Genomic DNA, 21,172 nt, shown 5'->3' on the forward strand with positions numbered 1-21,172 from the left:
GCTGACTAGTCCTGTGACAGAGGATTAATCTGTAACAATGCACCCATGGACAATAAAGAGTTGACTAGATTATTTTTTTTCATATTTCCAATCTTAAAACTGTAAATTTCAATTTTAATTGAAGGCTGTGCATTACCAGAATGGAATAAGTTTAAATTTTTTCAAGACTCTCTTGATATTGTTAGAAGTAGTACATCTTTCCTGACATATTTTAGTTCTATGCAGGTTTATTTTAGAAGGATGTTTAATCTGAACTCTATTCGAAGATTAGTTTATGGATTAAAGCATCAGGATTAATAGATATTCTAATACGCTTCTTTCTTAATATCTTACATCTGCCCTGAATTCTGTATTTTAAATTAAAATGCATTCTCAATGAATTATACCAGAATTACTGTTGTTTTCTATGTAAAAGTACCTTACTATCTGTAACTCTGTGACAGCTTACCAGAGAAAAGTGAACTTGGCAGCTTTATAAGTGTGATTATGGATTAATTTCCATGGTTATTCATCTCTTTGGTTAAGGTCTCTAGCAGTGGAATAAACAGAGATGATAATGTATCTCTGTTCTATTTTTCCCCTATGAGTAATCTAAGCCAGATCTTTCTAATTCTTGGGTTTAGGTTGAAGACTGTATCCTCCCACCACTAGTTTCTTTGGTCTGCAGTCAGAATGGTAAGTATATGGCCACATCAAGTACAGTTTCCATGAATTCCACATTTTGTTTTAATTAGACTTCGGTGTGGTCACATTCTTGGCACCTTTGTTTTCAAGTGGAATGGAGACTCTTCAGCTTGCGGTTGCTCTCAGAAACCACATCGCTGCTTTTAAGCCACGAGGTCATGGCTGAGGAGAAAGAGGAGAGCCGCCACTCAAACAGCAAGCTTCTGTCTCTCATTAGAGATTCATTGCTGCCTCAGTAAGTACAACATTACTCCTGCAATGGGGAATAACTTGATACTCAATCCGTTATGACAGAGTATATGTTTTAACTACCTGTTTTGTGTTAAAATGGCAAAATAAAAAGAGGCATAGCAATTAACTCTTGCCAGAATTCTTTGCCCAGTATCTCTCTTTCAGGTTTATTTAGTGCTTTGACATATACAAGACAAATGCAACTTTTGTGCCACAGTTATTTCTGATGCTGTGCCTCTGGCTGCTCTTGGAGAAAAACAAGTTTCTCCTGACTTTTGGGCTGTGATTTAAGTGTTCATCTTCTACTAATAAAGTCAGAACATTCTAGCAGCAACATCTTTTTGTCTATTTTGGATATTGTGCCCTCATGTAAGATGATGTGAAATCATATGGAATGGCATATAACTATTAAAAAAGGAGTAATACAGAATGAATTAGTCCCCCATGATCCACTCAGGGGTCATCACTTCTAAATTGCTGTCCTTTCCTGCTGCCCCAGGCAGCAGAAAAACCCTACAGCAGACTAAATGAAACTACAACCTGTGTATCAGATGTGGCCTCGAACTTCATTTATATGGTTTATGGTCAAATGAGGCCTGTTAGTTCAAAATTACTTGCAGGTGAGCTTAAAGGCAGCTCTCCATGTTATGCACATGCATACTGTGAGGTGATAACATCTGTGAGTAGGAGGAAGGAAAGCACGGACACCAGATGAGTACAGTAGTGATGAGTCATTATTTATCTTTTACATTATTCTAATAATGTTACAGCATATTTTAATATGTCATTCTCAGAAGTTAATAATTGTAAATATTTAGCTGCCCTAAGTGAGAAAATTGTTCCCCACCCCTACGTTATGTAAGTGGCAGAGGGTGGAGGAATGGATGCTGGACTATGAACAGGAGCACAGTGCCTTCCCCCAAAATGAGACTGTCGCTTGCTAATTGACTGATGTTCTTACAGTTTGCAGACCAAAGTTCTGTCAACGCAAGATGTATAATCTTTTCTCTGTGAGAATGGGAAAGAAGTCTTAGAGCTCTACAGTGAAGCTTTTTTCACACCTTTATTCACTTTATTTTTTTTCCATAGGAAATATAGAATTTATCAATATGAATTAAAATGGAAACTGGGAATATTATTTTAAAAATAGAGTATATGCATTATTAAAAGCTGTCAGATAATTTTCTTCAGTAAAGCAGTATCTAAATCTTCTAGTGATTCAGAAAGAGTTAACTAGTTTCTGCACATTTAATACATTACTTGAACCTGTGGTTTGAGCCCATCACTAGTAAATATGTTCACCTGTGACAAGCAAATAATCAGTGCAAGAAGGCAGAGAGGAAACCAAAAGCAGAGGAGGGGTGGAGGATTTTCTACAGTAAAATCAAACTTAATTTTTACTTGAAAGCCTGAAAGTGCAATCTGGAGAAGATTTTAAAATAAACTAAGAAAAGGCTAACGTGGCTGATTTGGATGTCAAAAAAAGACATGAAAGGTAAGTTTTGCTCAGCAATGTTCTAAGTATGGATAAGAACATAATGATGGAAGTAGGAATGAATCCTCATACGCTCTCTACAGTTCTCAAAAGAAGCTTTATCTGAATGCAAAGGGGTCTGGCCTAAATCTAAAGAGAAGTGAGGTTTAAGATTCAGTGTAACCTAGTCATAAAGATAATGTAAAGCTCTGTCCCAAGAAGAAGAGCTCTTGAAACTCTGAGATAGAAAGTGAAGAGACAAGTAGCTTGTATTTGGAGGTGTTTGCTGGTGTTGTTCAGTCTTTCTGTTGTTGGATAAAGGATGGGTCAGGGTGTGACTCAGCTGGTGGACAGTCAGAAGAGGAGAGCAGGCACACGTGGGCGGTCTGTGTGTGGAAGTGGATATTTCAACCCCTTTTGATTCTACTTTTTAAGAGCTGAGAGCTGTTGAGTATGGAAGGGAGGGACATCTGGGTTTAAAATGTGATGTTCTTTGTAGTAAATGCAAATAGTTCATTATGTTTGGTAGGAATACATATTGCTTGCATGAAGGGCTTCCAGGACCACTGTCTACTAATATATAGTGTTTTCTTCTTTTGTGAAGGAAGGGACTTTTTAATCACCAATGAGAAATAATTTTCTTTAAGGAACTGGAATCTGTTATTTGCAAAGGAGATACTTCAATCACTGAAGACATGAAGCCAATTGGTTGTGTAGATTCTCTAGTGTGGTTTGCAACTCTATGGCAGCACATTCAAGCTAGTAGCTATGACACATTGCCCATAGGCTGTGTGCTTTTGTGGGAATGTTAGCCCCTGGGAAGGATCAAGAATGGAGAGCTGGTGTGCATCACCCTCCTTTTCTTAGTTGTGCAGATCAGAGACTTGGCTGCAAAGCACTTCATCTCCTCCTAGATTTCCCTCTTGTGTAAACTGGGCTACTGAGGTGTGGTGCCTGAGGAGAGGGGCGTCTTCCTTCCAGTGAAGAACTGGCGCTCAGTAGGGTACATGCCAACACCCGGGTGGTGGGAAGTGATCCAGATTGCTCAGTTCAGGCAGCGCTAGAGATCTCAAGATGTGAAGTAAAATTCTTGGTGATTTACTTGATTCCATTCCCTCCTTCAGAACACAAAATAAAAAAAAAGTAGTGGAAGCATTTTGTTGCACAAAACATGATAACCTACCACATTTTCCTACAAATCATCCCTTCATTTGTACTTGATTAATTCTTCATGGTTTTTCTTTTACAAATGAAGAGATTTATGCTTCCAATTCTATTACTTCCACATGTTTAGAACAGCACTATTTGTAAATGAAAGATGGTGTTTTGACATGGGTAAGTCTGGGGTTTTTGTGCTTACATCTTTCTCTCTTCTATCATTGTATCTCTATTGCCCCCAGATACATTTTGATTTAAATAAAATAAAAATAAACTCTATGTTGGGTGAGCATTACTTCAATGTTAGCAGCAACAGCAAGGTCTGTTTTGGTTTTCAGCAATCTGTTTTCCCTTACCAAGATTTCCATAAGGTGATATTTTGAATTTTTTCATAGGTGTTTTTCATGTAGTTTTATCTTCACTGCTATAGCTCTTGATAAACATTGCTTTAAAGTATTTTTTTCTTCTTCTACTCCATATTACTTGGATAATGGACGTATGTTGTCGTTAAAGCAATGTGGTAGTTTTTTTTTTCAAAAATTTGAAAGAAATCATAAAGCACAATGTGATTGTTCAGTAAGTAAACTATTTCATTTTGAGGAAAATCATTACGTAAACAAAATATAACATTTAATTATATATAAGTTGGTTGATGTTCTTACTGAGCACCTAGTAAATCTTCTGCCTAATATTTTGAGGTTCAGTTTCTACTAGTCACTTGAAGATTAGATTTTTATATATAAAATATATAATGTTGATTAATAAGTAAATCACATTCATATAGTAAAAATGCATGTTTTATAAATATATATTGTATGCATTTTATAAATACAAATTATATTAATGTATGTTTTCTAAACATATATGTTGATACATATTTTATAATTGTGTATCTCTCTCTAGAAAATTGTGTTCTTTTATTAACGCTTCTTTTAAAGTTAATCTGCTGCTTTTAAAATAGTGTTTCTAAGTAAGTTTTGTTTATTGTTTTGTATAGTTGCAGACAGCATTACATTTCCATTGTGGTTATTATAAATTTTGGAAATGGGAAATAATGTATTTTTTATTATCAACTTCTTAACATGTCTTGTCTTTTTTCACTTTTGCTACTCCTTTTCCTCCTTTCCTTTCAGGTATGAGCACATTCTGATGGCTCCAGACCCCGTACCACTGTATGCTCTGAAACTGTTGGTGGCCCTGACTGAACACAGTCCTGCTTCTGTGAGGTGATACAACTGCTCATTCTCTGTTCTTCTGGATTTTTTTCTGTTTCAATTGATTTTTTTCCATTAGAAATTAATAGTAACTTAAATTGCACTATCATACTACTTAAGGTATTTAAGATATTTAGAAAATGTGATTTAAGATATTTAGAAAATCCTAGAGAACACAATCTTACATCTTTTGTGTCAATTTTATATGATCCTGGTTATTTTAATATGGATTTAGCTAGTGAAACACTAGAGACAGAATCAGTGGAATTTTAACTTTAAAATTATAATTAAAAACTTTAAGAAATTAATAGCAAAACATTATCAAAACTGTTGTCCAGCTAAGCATAATTGTACTAGGACAAAGGTGATGTGTTTGTAAAAGGCTTAGACCAGTCATTTCACTTTAAAGCTGTTCAGTTTTCCTGCAAAAATAGCTACCCTTTTAAGTTCCTAAATACGGGTTTTAATCTTTAATGTAGGTACACTCACTATGTTTAAAGGTATATCAATATATCTTATTGTTCCAAAGTTTAGGCCATGATTGACCTTAAAAAAAAAAAAAGGCATAGAACTTAAACTGCATTTGTTGATAATAATAAGGAAGCATCTCTGTCACATACCTGTGCGCACACAGGTATGTGCCCAGAAAATTGGATTGTTCTTGCACTGACCATTGTCTGTTCGTGGTGTCTGATAGTGTTATGGCTAAGGAGTTGCTGTGTACCATAATGCCGTGCTTTGACTGATTGAAATGAGCACAAGAAAAAAAGAAAGGGAAGGAAATATAACTTGTTTACCTACTGTTTTTATTACAAAAGATGAAAACATGCTCTTTTAATCTTTTATGATGCTACCGTGAGCAGTACTTTAATATACAATATAGACTAACAATGAACTAGAAATAGGGTGGCTTGAGATTTTAAATGGTTTCAATATGGCAAATGTACTGAATTGTATTTTTATTGTATAGAAGCTGTTTATGCTACTGCAGGATTTTATGTATTATGCAAACAAGTAGTACAGCTTTATATTTTTTAGAATTAACCTACAGATATTCTAGTACTTTAAGAGTTATAGGAAATATTAGTGTAACTAGAATGCTGGATATTATAGCAGCACTTTTCCTCTGCCTAATGAATTGTCTTTGAAGAATTGCATGTAGTTGCACTTATGCTCAATGTAGGTAGGTTGTGGATGCCCACTCATCCTCATGGTCTTCTACAGCGGACAGCAATTCTTTTCTTAATGTTGTTAAAAGGCAGCTGTGGATATGCAATGAACTATTAATATTTTTAAATACCAATGTGTTTGGTACTGTTATTTAGGATGGGCTACTAGATTCCATATACTAACACATTGTTCTGTTTCTCACAAGTCTTACTAATCCTCATCTTCTACTTTCAGTAAATAATGTTTGGCTAGATTTTTGAAGGAGCAGAGTTTATTCAGTTCTCTTGGTCTTTATTCTTCCTGACTCTTTGACTTTCCAATAACTTTAGCTGGAAGTAGCTGATGCATCAAAAGTGTGAGAGAGATGAATTATATGTTTTATTTGTACAACAAACTGCTAGTGAACGAAGTGGGAACCAGATATGTGCTATAGCAGCGAACACTAGATCATGATTGATTTTGTTTTGGTTTGATGGCTAATTAGTTGGTATGCATGGAACTCAAAATTACTCAAGACATATGCCCTCTTTTGCCCCTTTCGTTATTTGTGATTATTGTGCTGGGAAGTAAATAACACTGGATACGAATCCTTTGGGATTATATTTATTTTTTGAGGAAAAACTCTACTATATTTTAGTACTGATGTAAGTCACTTTTCATTGAGTCTCTGTGGCTCCTCCAAGCTTCCAGTTTGTCCATAATGCCTGGCTTTCAAAGATGGATGCTCTGTCCTGTGACTTTAAATGAATAAAAATGATGGTAGCAAGAAGACCGTAAAATGAAAAACTGTTAAATTAGTATTTACCTTATTGTTTCCAAATCTTTCAAAAATAGCTATTATTATTAACTGTACTTTGAAATAAAAGAGTGAATCAGGAGGAGAGTGAGGGCTACTGTGTTTTGTTTAGTTTTTCCGTATGATAGCCTGTTTTCAGACATGTTAACCTAATTTGTTCTCTCTCCTCTTTAATCCCGCCTTTTTTCTTGTATCTCATGCTTATCTTTCTTCTTCTCATCCTCTCAGTCTTCTCTTGTGTGAGGCGTCAGCATTTGAGCAATTCTGATTTTAGCACTTGAAAGAAGTCAGATGCACTCCAATCTTTTGTTTCATTTTTTTCATAGCTGATACTGTAAATCAGCTAATTTGTGATATCAGAGGAAAAACATTTGATCTTTTTTTTACCATTTTTTGCCACTTTTTTCTGTTACAGGTAGTTTGTTCTATACAGCAGAGGCACAGATATTAAAATATAATAATATTTTAATGTATTATAAACTTATGATAAAATACTGCCAATGTATGATATGTATTGTGGATGCCTTTAACAGGTAATATTTTGTAAAAATACAAAAATATACCTTGTAGTATTTGCCGTTGCTCCACTGTTGGGGTCACTTTTAACATTCTGTGTTATGGGAGCTCTTCCGCTCTATTGCTTTTCAATTTAACAGTGGAGAAATCTAGTGATATCCCATTAATGTGCTGCAGAACTAGATCTCTCAGAAACATAAGTTGCTGCATGTGTACCATGGTAGCTATAAAAAACAAACAAACAACAACAAAAAAAACCCAAAACAACAAAGAAAAAACACAACAAACAAACAAAAAAGCCAACCCAAAACAACAACAAAAACAAACAAAAAACCTTTAGTGTGTTTCTATGAGCACATAAAGCATTTGGACATCTAATCACATGAGCATCCACAGGAAGAAGGGAAGAAAATCTAGGTTTGAGCGGGATGATAGTTTTTTTGTTTGTTTTCACCTTAATGGATTAGAGTATAAAAGAGTAAGGTGTTTCTCTTATGTACCCGTTTTTACATCATGCAACAAGTGCTGTCTGTTACAACCTCACTTACAGTTTGTTTACTAAGAGAATAGCAGATATTGGAAGGAAAAGCTTTGAGCACAATTGATTCATCAGTTGCCAATTTTTATACAACAGTCTGGCTTTAAGAATGTTAATAGTAAGATGTTATGGCTCTCCTGAATGCCTATTGCCTTTTTTCTTCGATAATTTTTGATGTTTTATGATAAGAAAAATGGTGGACATTAAAACCAGTGTGAGAATTAATAGTAGACTTCATCTTTAGCTGTTTTGAGACTGATTTTTTTTTTTTTTTTAAAAAAAAAGAAATCACTGATACTGCTGGAAATTTGCATTGGAGTTTCTTTGCCTTTGTTAATTATTATTGGTGGTTTATACTTGTGTAAGGAGTTATTGGAGGAACTGAACTTCTCACAATGGGAACAAATGTCTGCTGCAGGGTGAGATCTGATCAAGTCTTTATTCAAGAAGTGCACTGTCATGAGATACCTTTTCCTTTGTTTATCAACTTAATTTATAGGTTATATGTACAGATAGAAAGTCACACAATCTATTTGTTAAGGATTGGGGATTTTTGGTTCCTGCTAGGAGTCTTGTATGTGGTTTTGTTGTAGTCTATAATGATCAGATTGGTAGATTTTTCTAGTAATGAGGAGTAGTTGATCTGAGTTTCTTTGGTTTTATTAATATGGTGTATTGGTTATCTGCTCTTAAGGTTGACTATTTTAGTATTTTATACTGTGCTACTCCAGGAAACTTATACTGGATCTTGATTCTTAACTTGGCTTTTGATCTCATAGATGAGGTTATGAAATGTAGTAATATATTTGGTGCGTTCTCTTTTATGCAGCTGCTTGACTTATCTTTTGTCAGAAACTTAGAGCATTTGATAACACTAATATGTCTGACAGCTAAATACTTGAAACTACGGAGTCTTAATTTTTTATGGATTGCTAAAATAGACATTTTTGGTTGCAAGGAAGTGAGACAGCGAAGGAAATAGAATGGTCGTGAGGGGTGTGTCAGATATTGCCATAGATAATAATCATGAGAGTGGGACACATTCCAATATTCTGTTATTTAGGTCATTACCTGAGGGAGAAAATAAAATAATCTAAAAACTGATGGTGTGACCCTTCTTAGATTTATGTGGTTTGAGGGACAGGGGAGCAAATTAAGGAACCTTCCTCACCTCCTGTCCTTACTGTAAATTTCCCAGACAGATATTAGGCACTGTTCTAGAAAAGGAGAAGAGGCAGCAGAAAACAAGATAGGAAGGTTCTAAAAGCAACAAAAACTGTGCAGCTTCTAAAAGCCACAGATGTTGTACCTGTGAAGCTGATAGATAGATTGACCTTGTACACTGCAGCAGATTGTCTTGACTAATTGAAGTAGCTCTTTATCACAATGTCTTTGGAATAATTCAAGAATGGTTTAATTTTCAAACTTCATTTACACTACTGTTTGTACCAGTGCATTATCTATTATAGACCATTAAAGGCACATTTTGGTGTCAGTGTTAGTAATAGATTGATCCTCCTCTTATACATCATGATGTTCTACCTTAGCATTTGTTTACTTTTTAGTATTTTCTGAAATGGTTTAAAAAAATCCCAACAACAAAACAAACACACACACACACAAAATGAGCAGTGGAGAAAAAAAAACCCAAACTCTTTGGAGTTCAGTGTGGTGCCTTTAATTTGTTTGTGTTGGTAGAACTGTGATTCGGTTCACAAACACTTGTCAGCATTGTGCATAGATTATCTTTGAACCTGCTGTAGTTTTTGTGCTATTATACCAGAGGGCAAGCACTTCAGTGTTTTCCTTTCCTGGTGAATTGATTAATGTGGGCTTATATTAATTGCTTTAAAAACACTTTGTTCTGCTCATTAGTCATTTTAATTTTCAAGTTTAAGGTTGACGTGCTCCCTTTAAAAACGTAGACCTACTTGCTTCTAAATTACTTCTCTGGTTTTATGTGTTTTCTTGTTTTCTGTAATGAATTGAATAAAATAATATGGAGTAGTTCTTATAACAGGTAAGCTTATGGGGCCTAGTCCAGCTGAACTGAACAGTGGAATTACATGCATGAGGTGTACAACACTAGTGAGAAAATCACAATGCAGATGGATTGAAATTGTCAGAGGATCATACAGTTTTATTAGAACTTTGGGAAACATTTATTTAGATTTCGAACCTGATTCTGATTGCACTAATTTTGCATCTATGCAAATTGAGCTGTAAGCTCCCTGATTTTCTTGTCAGAGAAATCATGCTAACATAAATCAGCAATGAATTAGTATGATTTTTGCTATTCCTATTCTTTGGTTTAGTATTTGCCCAGAAATAGACTCTTGAAATGTTGTGTGTCAGCTAATAACACTGTTGCCAAGTCACACATTATTATAATTCATATCAAAGGCAACAGTTAGAGTTCATTATTGAGTGAGCTCTCACAGTCTAGTCATGTACTGGCTCTAATACTAATCACTGTTTCTAATGTAAAACACAACTCCTTTGTGCTACATTTTATAGAAGTTTCCCTTTAGTAAAGAAATTAGCTATTAACCTTATACCTGTAATTTTGTTTCTTCTTCAGTGTTGCTGATCAATTGCTGAATGTCTTGAGTTTTAAAAATGTAAGGCTGCTATTTGATGTTACTCTTAGGTCAAATATTGAAAAATGTCATATTGTAAGGTTCACATATTTACTCTTTTTATGTAAAGCATTAAGCAGAAAGAGAAAATACCATTCTTTCTTGGGTATTTTTGCTTTTAGTAGTGAATTTTTGCCATAGTGAATACAAGCAGCAAATAAAAAAAAGCAGGTAATGAGGAAGGTTCAGCTGGTTAGGGTGCTACAGTTGGAGTTGTAGGCTTGACTGAATTCAGTTTGCCACAAATCCTTTGTTCAGCATGAGGCAAATCTAAACTGTCATCCAATCTATTGTCTTGTGCTGAACAGCAGGTGCCTGGAGAAGACTGTAAGAAGGCAAGCGAGTGGCAATACTTTCTGCAGACTTTCTTAGCCCCTCTGTGATTTTTTTTTTTTCAGAAGCCATATAAGAAGACCTGGTGTTCTGTAACTAGTAGCTATTGATGAGTAATTTCATTTCATTTACATGGGTTCAAAAAGATATTTGTCATAATATTAGTTATTCTATAGCATAATCACCTGTATGAAGATTTATTATCTTTAGGGCTCTTCTTCGGATTTCTTTGTTTAATCTGGCACTTGCCACTTAATTTGACACAATCAAGTTCCTACAGTAAAAAAGAAGCACATAGTACTTCATAAATTTCTGGCATATTGTCTCCTTTAGCTGTATTTTAGCAACCTGAACAGTCCTGCCCCTATTTTTAAGAGCTATTAGTAGGGCTTCTTATAAAATAAGTTTTGAAAACAATACTGTATCAACCGTCTCTCTTTTAGCCACATGCTTACTGACTTCTTCAAAGATCTGTCATGTATGTGACATTTCATCCCTTTAAAATGAATGTCTTTGTTCTTGCTCTGTGTGTGCCCACCAGTTCTGTTCTTCAGAATAGCTTCTACTCACGTGTTCAGCTAAGAATGTGTGTAATACCCAGATTTTCATCCCCCATTGGACTTCTCTCAAAAGTTAGTATCTGATAACATCACTTTTTCTGTCTTTCAAATCTCTTCTATGAAAGCAGAGGGTTTTAAATGAGGTACACACTACAGTTAAGAGCTATTTTCTTCTCTAGTTCCTTTAGAACTCTTGGGTAAACAGAGTCTAGTCCTGGTGATTTGCAGTCTCTACACAGATTAGAATCTGAAATGTTATCTTAATTTTCAATTCAGATTTTAATCCCATTGTTGAATGGATAGCTTAAGTTTGGTTTAATGGTTCTTTTCTCCTTCAGATATTCTTTAATTCTTTTTAAATTATCCAAGAGATGCTTGATTACAAGTGTTTCTGTGAAGAAAAGGTCTTGCTTTGTGGAGGGCTTGCCAGCATTCTGTTGCATCTCTCTTTCAAACCTCTGCTGTTCTTCAGAGATTGTGACAGCCCTTTTGTCATGTAGTAGAATGAAATTGTGTAGGAATTGAAAACACTTGGGATCAATGTTAGTTGACTGCCTGAAGAAGCGATCTGTAGTGTGTGAACTGCGTCTTTCGCTTTTATCTCACCCACTCACTTCCATTTGTCCCTGCTCAGCCATCTCTTTATCAGTACAGAGGGTTAATTTCTTTTTTGTATTTTAAATTCAGTGTGAGTTTGGGTTTTTTTTAGGGATGGGGCAGGGGGAAAGTTTGTGGAAGAATTTAAAATACCCTGAACTGTATTTTAGAACAGGCTCCAAACCTACACGATGTCCTTTATACTGCTTTCTTGCTTCTTGCTGTGTCACACTCTACAGGTGTGTAAAAAGAGACGAGTCTGCAATGAGTTGGGTAGAAGGTGTAAGGCCTACTTAACCTTCCTGATATAGTTCATTGAAAGCATAGGTCAGTAATTTAGCAGAGACATGCGTTTATGTTTACACCTTACAGGTCACCTTTCAAAAAGCCATATGGGTTCAGAAGCTTTCATTAACGTTATCTGGATAAAAAAGTGTTGGAAGTCTGAGGTGTAAAGTGAATGCTTTGCTGTCTTGGAAATGTTCCAAGGTTACTGGTAGAGTGTTGATTTTGATGGAGAATGAAGTACTTTCTCACTCTCGTTCGTTCTTTGAACAGATTGTGTTTATAATTTTTTAGGGATGAGAATAATAACCAAAGGTCCTGGTTGATGTAAAAAAACCTAATTGCAATCCTTGCTTGTGCAAATAGTTTTGTATGAACACTCTCAGGCAAGAGAGTGCTTGGTTATGTAAGGCCAGAAGCAAGAAAATGTTGCTTGACATACTGTTGGGTTTTTCATATCATAGAATATGTCAAGTTAGAAGGGACCCATAAGCATCATCAAGTCCAAGTTCCTGCTTCTTGCAGGAATACCTAAAACTAAATCGTATGACTATGAGTATATAACTAAAAGTTTTTTTCAGAATTGCCTGAAGCTTTGTCATACATCAAATCAGTTAAAATTATTTAGGAAACAATTATTTTACATTTAAGAAACTGTAGCTACTTAGGTCTGAATTCTCACACTTCCATTTAAAGTTATAAATATGCAAAACCTAAAAAAAGAGAGGAAAAAATAAGGCTTAGGAAAAGTACCCAAGATATGGTTGAAGTATCTTGTCTAACCAGCTATTGATTCATTCTAGGCAATATTATAACATTTTGAAACATAAAGATGTATTTTATGTTAAATTAAAATCTGAAAATTAACTTATAGAACCTTTAAAGCAATTTTTATTTAATGTTAAAAAGTAGCAGAACTGGAGAAAGGGCCTTCAAACAAGCCTTTAAAACTTGAGGAAAAATTGAATTATTTCTCTTATTTTTTAGTTGGATACAATAACAGTTTGAAATACATAATCACAGCCTGGCAAAAACTTCAGAAAATACCAGTCTTCAGTCTTTAACAGAAACATCAAAAAGCTCTGCTAAAAAATAGTATAGGCTCCTTAAAGAAAGTAAGATTTACTAAACTTCATCAGTTCCATTTGTGACGATTAGTGGACTTCATCCTTAAGCTGAAAAATCTCTTGAGGCATAAAGCTGCTTAAAATCAGTTTTCAGAGTAAGATATTGTGATTGTAATTAAAAGGTTTTCAATTGTATAATTTCTGATACTTCAGGAGATGAGTAGGTTTATCAGAAATTATAATAATCACTTCACCATCCTTGTAATAATTGTTTTAATTCATCTGATTTTGAAAGTTGATGAACAAATATGGTTATTTATATAGACATTTCAAGACCCTGATTGCGAGATGTGTATTTTTAAAGTAAGGTTTGCATTTCTTTTCCGCGTATCTTTTATTGATTAACTACTGTTAAGTAGTTCTCCATTCTGATAACAAGAACTGTTAAAAAAAGTAACGTATCTCAATGAAGTGTTGTTAAACTAAAATGTAGATTTACATCAGTGAAATGCCAACATTTGGAATGGATGATTGACATGGTTTGGTTCAGTTGATCCTTGTAACTGGGGTACTTACTTTGAATCAAACTGATAAGGGATTTGGAAATGAGTCTTGTAAGTCAGCCTTTAGCAGAAAGGACAATCATTCAGTTATTTCCTCTGAGACGGGACACATTAATACAGTCCAGTTTTCCTGAAAATGCTTTCTTTCAGAGTGAAATAAAACTAATGTTAAAATATGTTAAGACAGTTTGAATAGAATAATTTTGAGTATCTTTGCAAATTGTGGTATAGATTCACCTTAAATTTTGAAAATTGTCCCTAAATGGAATTTTTGTTCTCTGGTAAATTCTAATTTCTAGTAACAATCATGTAGAACTCAGAATACAGATTTGACTGTTATGCACAATGAGAGGGAAAAAAAATAATCTGTAAAATCATAATGGGAAACTGAATTCATCAAAACTACATTTACTGTTAATTTATGGCTTTGAAAATCTGTCTCTGTCATTTTCTGCAAGTCAGTATAATATGTAAATCTCTGCATAGTTTTCTTGTTTTGGTTTCTTAGAGATAGGTGTAATAAAAAAAAAAATCAGCCATATATCCATATTGAAGCATGTTACTGAACAAAACAAAATAAACTGTAGCATGTAGGTTTTATCACTGGCAATATTGGAGTATTTTTGCAGCCTACAGTGGAACCAACTAAATTTATTATATACAGGAAGCTAGGCTGTGTGTGTGTATGTATATATATCTCAGGAAGAAGGTTGCTTTTTTTTATTCTGATGGTACTGGTCAACGAGGAATAGCCTGACATATTACTTTGTTACAGATCTCAATACTTCGCAGATAGTCCTTTTGGAGAATGAATCTGTCCTTTCTAGAATGTAATCAACAGGGTGAATTGGAACACTAGGAGCTTAGATCTCAAATCCTTGATATCAGAGTGAATGAAAATGTTTTATAAACTCAGCAAGTAAGAAAATAGGATACTACTGAAAAGGGCTTGAATATGTATTTTTAATGTTTTAGACTAAATCAATTCTTTTTTCAAAGCATCGATGCATAGGTGTCAAGAGACCATGAAGATAACACATAATGGAAAGATTAATATAAATTTTTCAAGCCAAATATCCCTGAGGACTTAGTATTTAAGGGAAAGAAATACAATTTTAAAATATATATTTTTTTTTAAGGAGCCAAACTGCATGTAATTTATTTTCAAAAGTGAAACAAACATTTTTACACCCTAAAAAGCAGGAAAGTGATATAATTCCAGTAAGCCAGAGGTTTTATGTTGCCACTGAATGTGCAGAGCAGAGTTGCAGAGGCTGCAACTTTGTCAGAGAGCTTCAAACCATTTTATTTATGACTATAAACCTTAGTGCTGGTCAAGCTTTTGATCATAGTCTTTCTTGTTTTATATCATGTTGTGTGTCTGTAATATTTGGGGAATATAACACATACACTTCACTTATGAATTAAAAATATATATATATAATTTTAATGTCGTCTTACAATTACTCCTGGCTGACTGGGAAAAAAATTGTATTATGATTTTATATTAAGAAAAAGGGACATTTTATTTTAGGATTGTTGGTTAGGTATTCTCTACTACTTGTGAACAGGCAAGGGTAAAATTGTAGGAAATAATGGGAAATCGGTGAAACACAGTATCTTTTGGTTTAGACATACCAAAAGACGAATATTGCTATAAAAACATGAATTTTGAAGTTGAGAACTGAACAGGAACTGAAAATACAAACTGTTCTCCCTCAGTAGGCTTGCTGAGACTGCTGGCAAATTAACTAGGATTGCACTGACACCTTTCCAATAAATATGTGCCACAGACAGTTTTTGGGCTTAGGCTGGAACTGAAAGTAAACCCCTTTAATTTTGCCACATAATTACTGGAGGTTATTAACAATTCAACTGCTGATACATGATAAAAACAGAACTGTTATGGATCAGTACATTTAATACAAATCTTCACATTGTACTTATTGAAAAAATATTTTCCTTGGCTTTCAAATACTTTGACAGTTGTAGCAAATACTTAAGATATTTGAAAGAAGAAATATTGTGCTTCAGATATTTTTCTTACAGTGGAGGTGTAAATTTATTTTAATTCTCAGATCTTGTTCTCTTGTGTTTGTGAATAGCATTCAGCTGTTCATTGTTAGGTTTCGCCTGTTCAATATTAATTACACACTTGTGAAAGAATTTAAAATATAATCATCAAATAATAGTAAGATATCTCTTTTATTAATACATACAGACCTTTATTGTTGTGTTTCTCTCCTTTTTCTCTCTACTACAAAAAGTAGAGCATAAAATAAAAATCTAATTCTTCTATATCCAACATATATCCTGCAAAAAGACCAAAAGTTCTCTCTTCCTTCTTGCCCCCTGCGTCATTTGAAATATAAACTACAGTTGCTGAGAAAGCTTAGGAACTGGAATTGAAAAAGAAACCTTTTTGAGAAAACTGACTTCAAAATAATTGGAACCCCTAAAGATAAGGTTGATAGATCTTCTCCCTGGTGTATTTTATGGTAGATACCATTGTAAATTGTGCCTTGGTATAATGTTTCTTAAAATCAATAGCAAGATCATTGTCTTTGAACAGCTACTGAAGGGAGTGGTATCAAGGTGTGGCAGTAAGATTACTAAAACTTTCTGGTTCAGTGGTGAGTTTCATTACTTGGGATTCATCCAAAAAGAGTAAATTTATCTGAAGTTTTCTCTAATTTATTGAAGGTAGCAATGGCCCTAAGAGGCTGTTCCAACTTAGAAACTCATATCCCTGAGTTTGCTTGCTGGTTGAGGTTGAGGAGTTTCCAACTGACTGTCTCCACCAACTTCGTATCTTTCAGTGCTGCCAAAATGGCATGAAGTCACAGATATGTTGGCCATTTTGTGTTTGTTCTCTAGCCTTTACTGCAGCTTTTCAATTTGATAGTACTAACATTTGCGTACTTGTGGGTTTGGGTCTTTTTTTGTGTGTGTATGATTCGAACTAAAAATACAGGAATGAACAGCAGTTGTGAAATGAGCATTAATTCTGAAGTCATTTGTCAGGGATCAAAATAAAATTGTGTGTTAGCACCTGTTTTTATTGTGAGGCAAGTCTTGTCTGTTGCATTGCTGTCCTTCTAGGAAAAGGTATCTGTGCTATGCAATGAGGAGTGAAAAGTGTTTACTCCAAGTGTAGCAGTCTGTGGCTTTTTTATCAAAACTTATGGCTATACGATAATATGCGGACTCTTGAACTAACTTAAGAGCACAAATCTCAGTGTTTTAGTAAATTCAGTGCGCTGTATTTTTACGGGAGAATTTGCCCTGTTTCCTTTATTTAGGGACCAGCTGCCACTGTAGGTATAACCTACTGACAGGTAATTCCTTTCTATAAAGGAGGAAAATGGCAATTTGGACATGGAGAATTTATGATTTTTTTAATTAGAGCAGAGAATTTACCAAAGAAGTTTAGTTAAAAAAGCTAAATAAGAATATAAAATTGTTAGACAATTTTAATTAAAGGAATAAAATAGTGACATTATTAAATTGCTTTGTTAGTGACACAAGATCAGTAGTTCTATTGATTTCACAGTTTCTTTTTGTAACTTCATATAATACCTAGTTTGAACAGATGCAACTGAAATATCCCATCTCATTTTCATCAGACAAAGAATTCTGTATAGAGAATCATTACAGATATTCTTGATACCAAATAAGAAAGGAATTAGTCTTCTGCTCTCTCCTCAAGACTACCAGAATTAGTCCTGTGATTAGCAAATACAAGGCAGCATATATTCACACTCTAGTGTAAGGTACTTTCTTTTGGATGCAAATGCTGGGATGGAAAGCTTAAACTCTAAATCACAAGTCCTGTTGTTAAGACTCTTACTTCAAAGTGGGTGCCTGGCTTTCTTACAGGATCACACCTGTATCAAAAGCCTTTGGTCTGTGTTCAGTGTTCTGCAGCAGGTTTGCATTTTGCAGGAAGGCAATTTAGGATGTCTCAGAAAAACAGATCTTGCATAGTTTTTGAAGGCAAAAGCGTAATCTCATTCTGAAAATCATTAAAGTGTTAACAATTCAGATTGTACTGATGGCAAGTCCTTATAAAATTAAGTGACTAGTTATTTTGAGCTAGTGTTATTTATTTGGATGTAGATTTAGATGAGAAGACAATGTGAGTACTTGATATTTATAATTATGATTTGTTTACATGTATGATTATAACTCTTTATGTTTTCCAAACTGGATAGGACCTAATTTAATATAAATTATATAAATGTCTAAAAAGAACCAAACTACTTTTAAATTAGCATAGGACCATCCTATGAAGTAAATTCAATAGCTAAACTCCTCTTTTACCTGCTTTAAGGCATTTCCTTTGTAGAACTGTAAGAGAGCAATAAAGAATGTGATAATGTCACTCTCCTGCACATATATGCAATTTGGGATAAATCGGATTTACGTTGCTTTATGTGACTTTATGCTTCAGCTATGTTACGTGTATAACTTTCTTTAAAGGCTGCAGCTCTTTCTTTTTTGAATCATAAAGATTTGCAAGTCACCTTTCAGAATAGCCATACTTGCTATAGTTTCATCTTAGCTCATCTCAGCAGAAAGTATAGCTGACTTTGTTACTCTGTAACAATTGGGACTGCTTATAGTGTTTGAAACCAATTGGTTCATAATCTACTCTTTACCACAAGCGTTTTTCTAGGTTTTGCCTAACCTAGGATTACTTAGCTGTTCTTGGTATTTGATGGTATTATAGTGCCAGTGTGTTCTCAGTTTAAATGCTGCTTATGTAGCAAAGTAAGCAGCTTTTGTTGGGCTAAGTAATTCCAATATGCCCTAAGCATAAGAAGGTTTGTGCTGGCAAAACTTCGTTTTGTCAAATGATTGCTTTTACGGCAGTTGCTCTTTTTGGGAGTGTGTGGTGTTTAAATGATCTTTTTTACATCCAGGGTTGTTGTACATACATCAGCGAAGTTCTTTTTTACAGGCATGGTCTAAGCTTTTAATTTAACTAGTAGATTTGGCCATAGAAAATGAACTTCAAATATAATAAGTCTCCTTATCTGCAGTCCTTGGACTCTCTCACAGCTTGGCTGTGTCCAAGGTGCCATAACTGTCTATTTAAGGGTTGTTAGCTGGCACTGAGGAGAATGGCTTTCCAGTTCTCCTGACCTCTGTAAGAAACTTGTGGGGATTTCCATTGCATATGGCTATCTTTTCCATCACTTTATAAGAACAGAAATTGTCCTTAAATTCAAGCTTCTTAACTTAAAAATAATGAGTTTCTTTCCTTACATAAACTCTCTCTCAGAATGTATTAACGTTATCTGTTGGGTTTATCTTGTGCTTTTACACATTTCTGTATGCAAGAAACATTAAACGCACTTGGTTGGACAAGGCTGTTACTTAGCTACATTAAACATATTAATATAGGTGCATACAATTATATTATTTTATGTTTTTACCAATTTAGTGGATGTGTTTTACTTGTCTGTAGGCTCATATGCCAGTGTTGTACAGCGTAATAAATCTTGTGCTAAGCCCCTGCTCCCATCTCAACTTCATGTAGATTCTATATGGTCATCATTGTTACATTTAGTTGAATGTAAGGATTAGAGAAATAAGAAAACAATACAAAATAGGAAATTCTTATTTATACTTAATGTATATATCTGACTTCTAAGCTCTTCATAGATGTGGCTGTTGTGTTAGCATGCCTTTCATTCCTTATTACCTTATATTTCCTTTACATAACATGATTTCAGCAGACTTGAACAATCAGGGCTCTGATGGGTGACATTAAGTGAAGCATTTAATGATTTTTATGACCCTTGAATGTTTAGCCCTCTTGATTTTCTCATTAAGCTGGTGGAAGAGAATGTGCAATTCCTTTTCGTTGCTTCAGGTCACAGTCTAGTTCTTCAGCTCACACTATCCATACAAGTAATAGCTTCTCTTTCTTATTGGACATGAATAAAAACTTTTAAATGGAAACATGTAATTTTAGGAACATCTGGGTTCTTTTTAATGAATAGTTTACCAAAAAGAATTAATCTGATTGTTGTTATACTGGAAGCCAGTATAGGGCATTATATAGTGAAGCTTCAAACATGAAATGAAATGCTTATTTTAATCAAATATAACTCCTGTTTATTCATAGAGAAATATAAAACTTTGTGTTTTTAACTGACATACTACTTACAATTTTGTTGTATGTTCAATGCTGAGTTCCCCGAAAAATTGTACAAAAGCATCTGCCTCATGTTGAGTAAACATCCATAGTGGACATCCTCAGCACTTTCAGATGTGCTTGACTTCTGCATGTATTACACAGACTTCATAATACAGTCTTGTCTTATAGCTGTATCACAAGGCTAAAACCTACCTACTGTTTATGAAACACTTGAGTAATATCAGAAAGATACAAGATCTTTGAAACACCCAATTTGGTGTTCTGAGTTGGGTTTGGCATCTAGGATAGTGTGTAAGAAAAAGGAAGAATAATTCTTCAAATAAGACGGTATGATACAGGAAAAACTGTGTGACCATGTAGTTTGTATGTCACTGTAGTGTTTGTGAGAGAAACACACGCTTTACTAATAAAAATATTTTTGGGTTCTAAGAATGGAAAAGGCTGCATTGCTGTAAAGTATTACTGGTTTTTGAGAATATTCTTCATACAACTCTATACATGCTGGTTTGTGTCTGATTTTGAAATTTGGAAGACTAACTAAATTATTTTGGGTAACCTCTCTTCAGTATTGTCTACTTTTTGTGAGTTTTGTGTGTTTAATAATAATTCATTTCTTCTTTTCTTAAATCAATCTTAAAATATGTTTTTACAGCCTTGTGGAAGAAATCCATCTTTTTCCAGTTCTTTTCCAAGTCATCTTGGTAAGAATTTTTATATATATATATATATATATACATGCTAATAGGTATCATATATCCCAAACCATGTCAAATGAGTAAGCTTAATAAGGAATGTTGATAAAATAAATTTGAACAGTCTATCAATACAAAATAATCTAGTGTAAGCAGATGTCTATGATTCTCACCATCTAATTTATAAAAAAAAAAATAAATACTTTTCCTTTTTTGAACCAAATAAAAACCTGAAAATAGAATTAATAAGCCTGATCCTTAATTAGAACAATGTATTTGCCCAGCCAGAGCAACAAATGCTGAGAGATTTATGTTTTAACCCAAATGTGCGTCAAACCCGAGTTTGACTGTGATAATGCCAATTTTCACTATTTGCTTCTAGAATTTATTTCAATATGAAGTATCAAGGGTATGATTTTTGGATAGTCACATGCTGAATTCCCATTCCTAAGTAGGATATTGATATTTTTTGTGTCACCAAAATAT

The 21,172-nt window shown here is 34.1% G+C and overlaps 1 protein-coding gene across 8 annotated transcripts in view; it reads left to right on the forward strand.

The window, feature by feature from the left end:
* ULK4 (unc-51 like kinase 4) overlaps nt 1-21,172 on the forward strand; it is a 240,153-nt gene that overhangs the window by 92,834 nt on the left and 126,147 nt on the right. For 7 of the 8 annotated variants that reach the window (XM_082044443.1, XM_082044446.1, XM_082044445.1 and 4 more), the window contains exons 28-31: nt 624-675; nt 775-919; nt 4,681-4,773; nt 20,647-20,695. In XM_082044443.1, coding sequence (XP_081900569.1) covers nt 624-675; nt 775-919; nt 4,681-4,773; nt 20,647-20,695 — 339 coding nt within the window. The remainder of the gene's footprint in view (nt 1-623; nt 676-774; nt 920-4,680; nt 4,774-20,646; nt 20,696-21,172) is intronic. The other variant, XM_082044449.1, reaches the window with a different exon arrangement.

This window comes from Streptopelia decaocto (assembly GCF_964273445.1).
Source record: "Streptopelia decaocto genome assembly, chromosome: 2".
In the NCBI taxonomy this organism is placed as follows: domain Eukaryota; kingdom Metazoa; phylum Chordata; class Aves; order Columbiformes; family Columbidae; genus Streptopelia; species Streptopelia decaocto.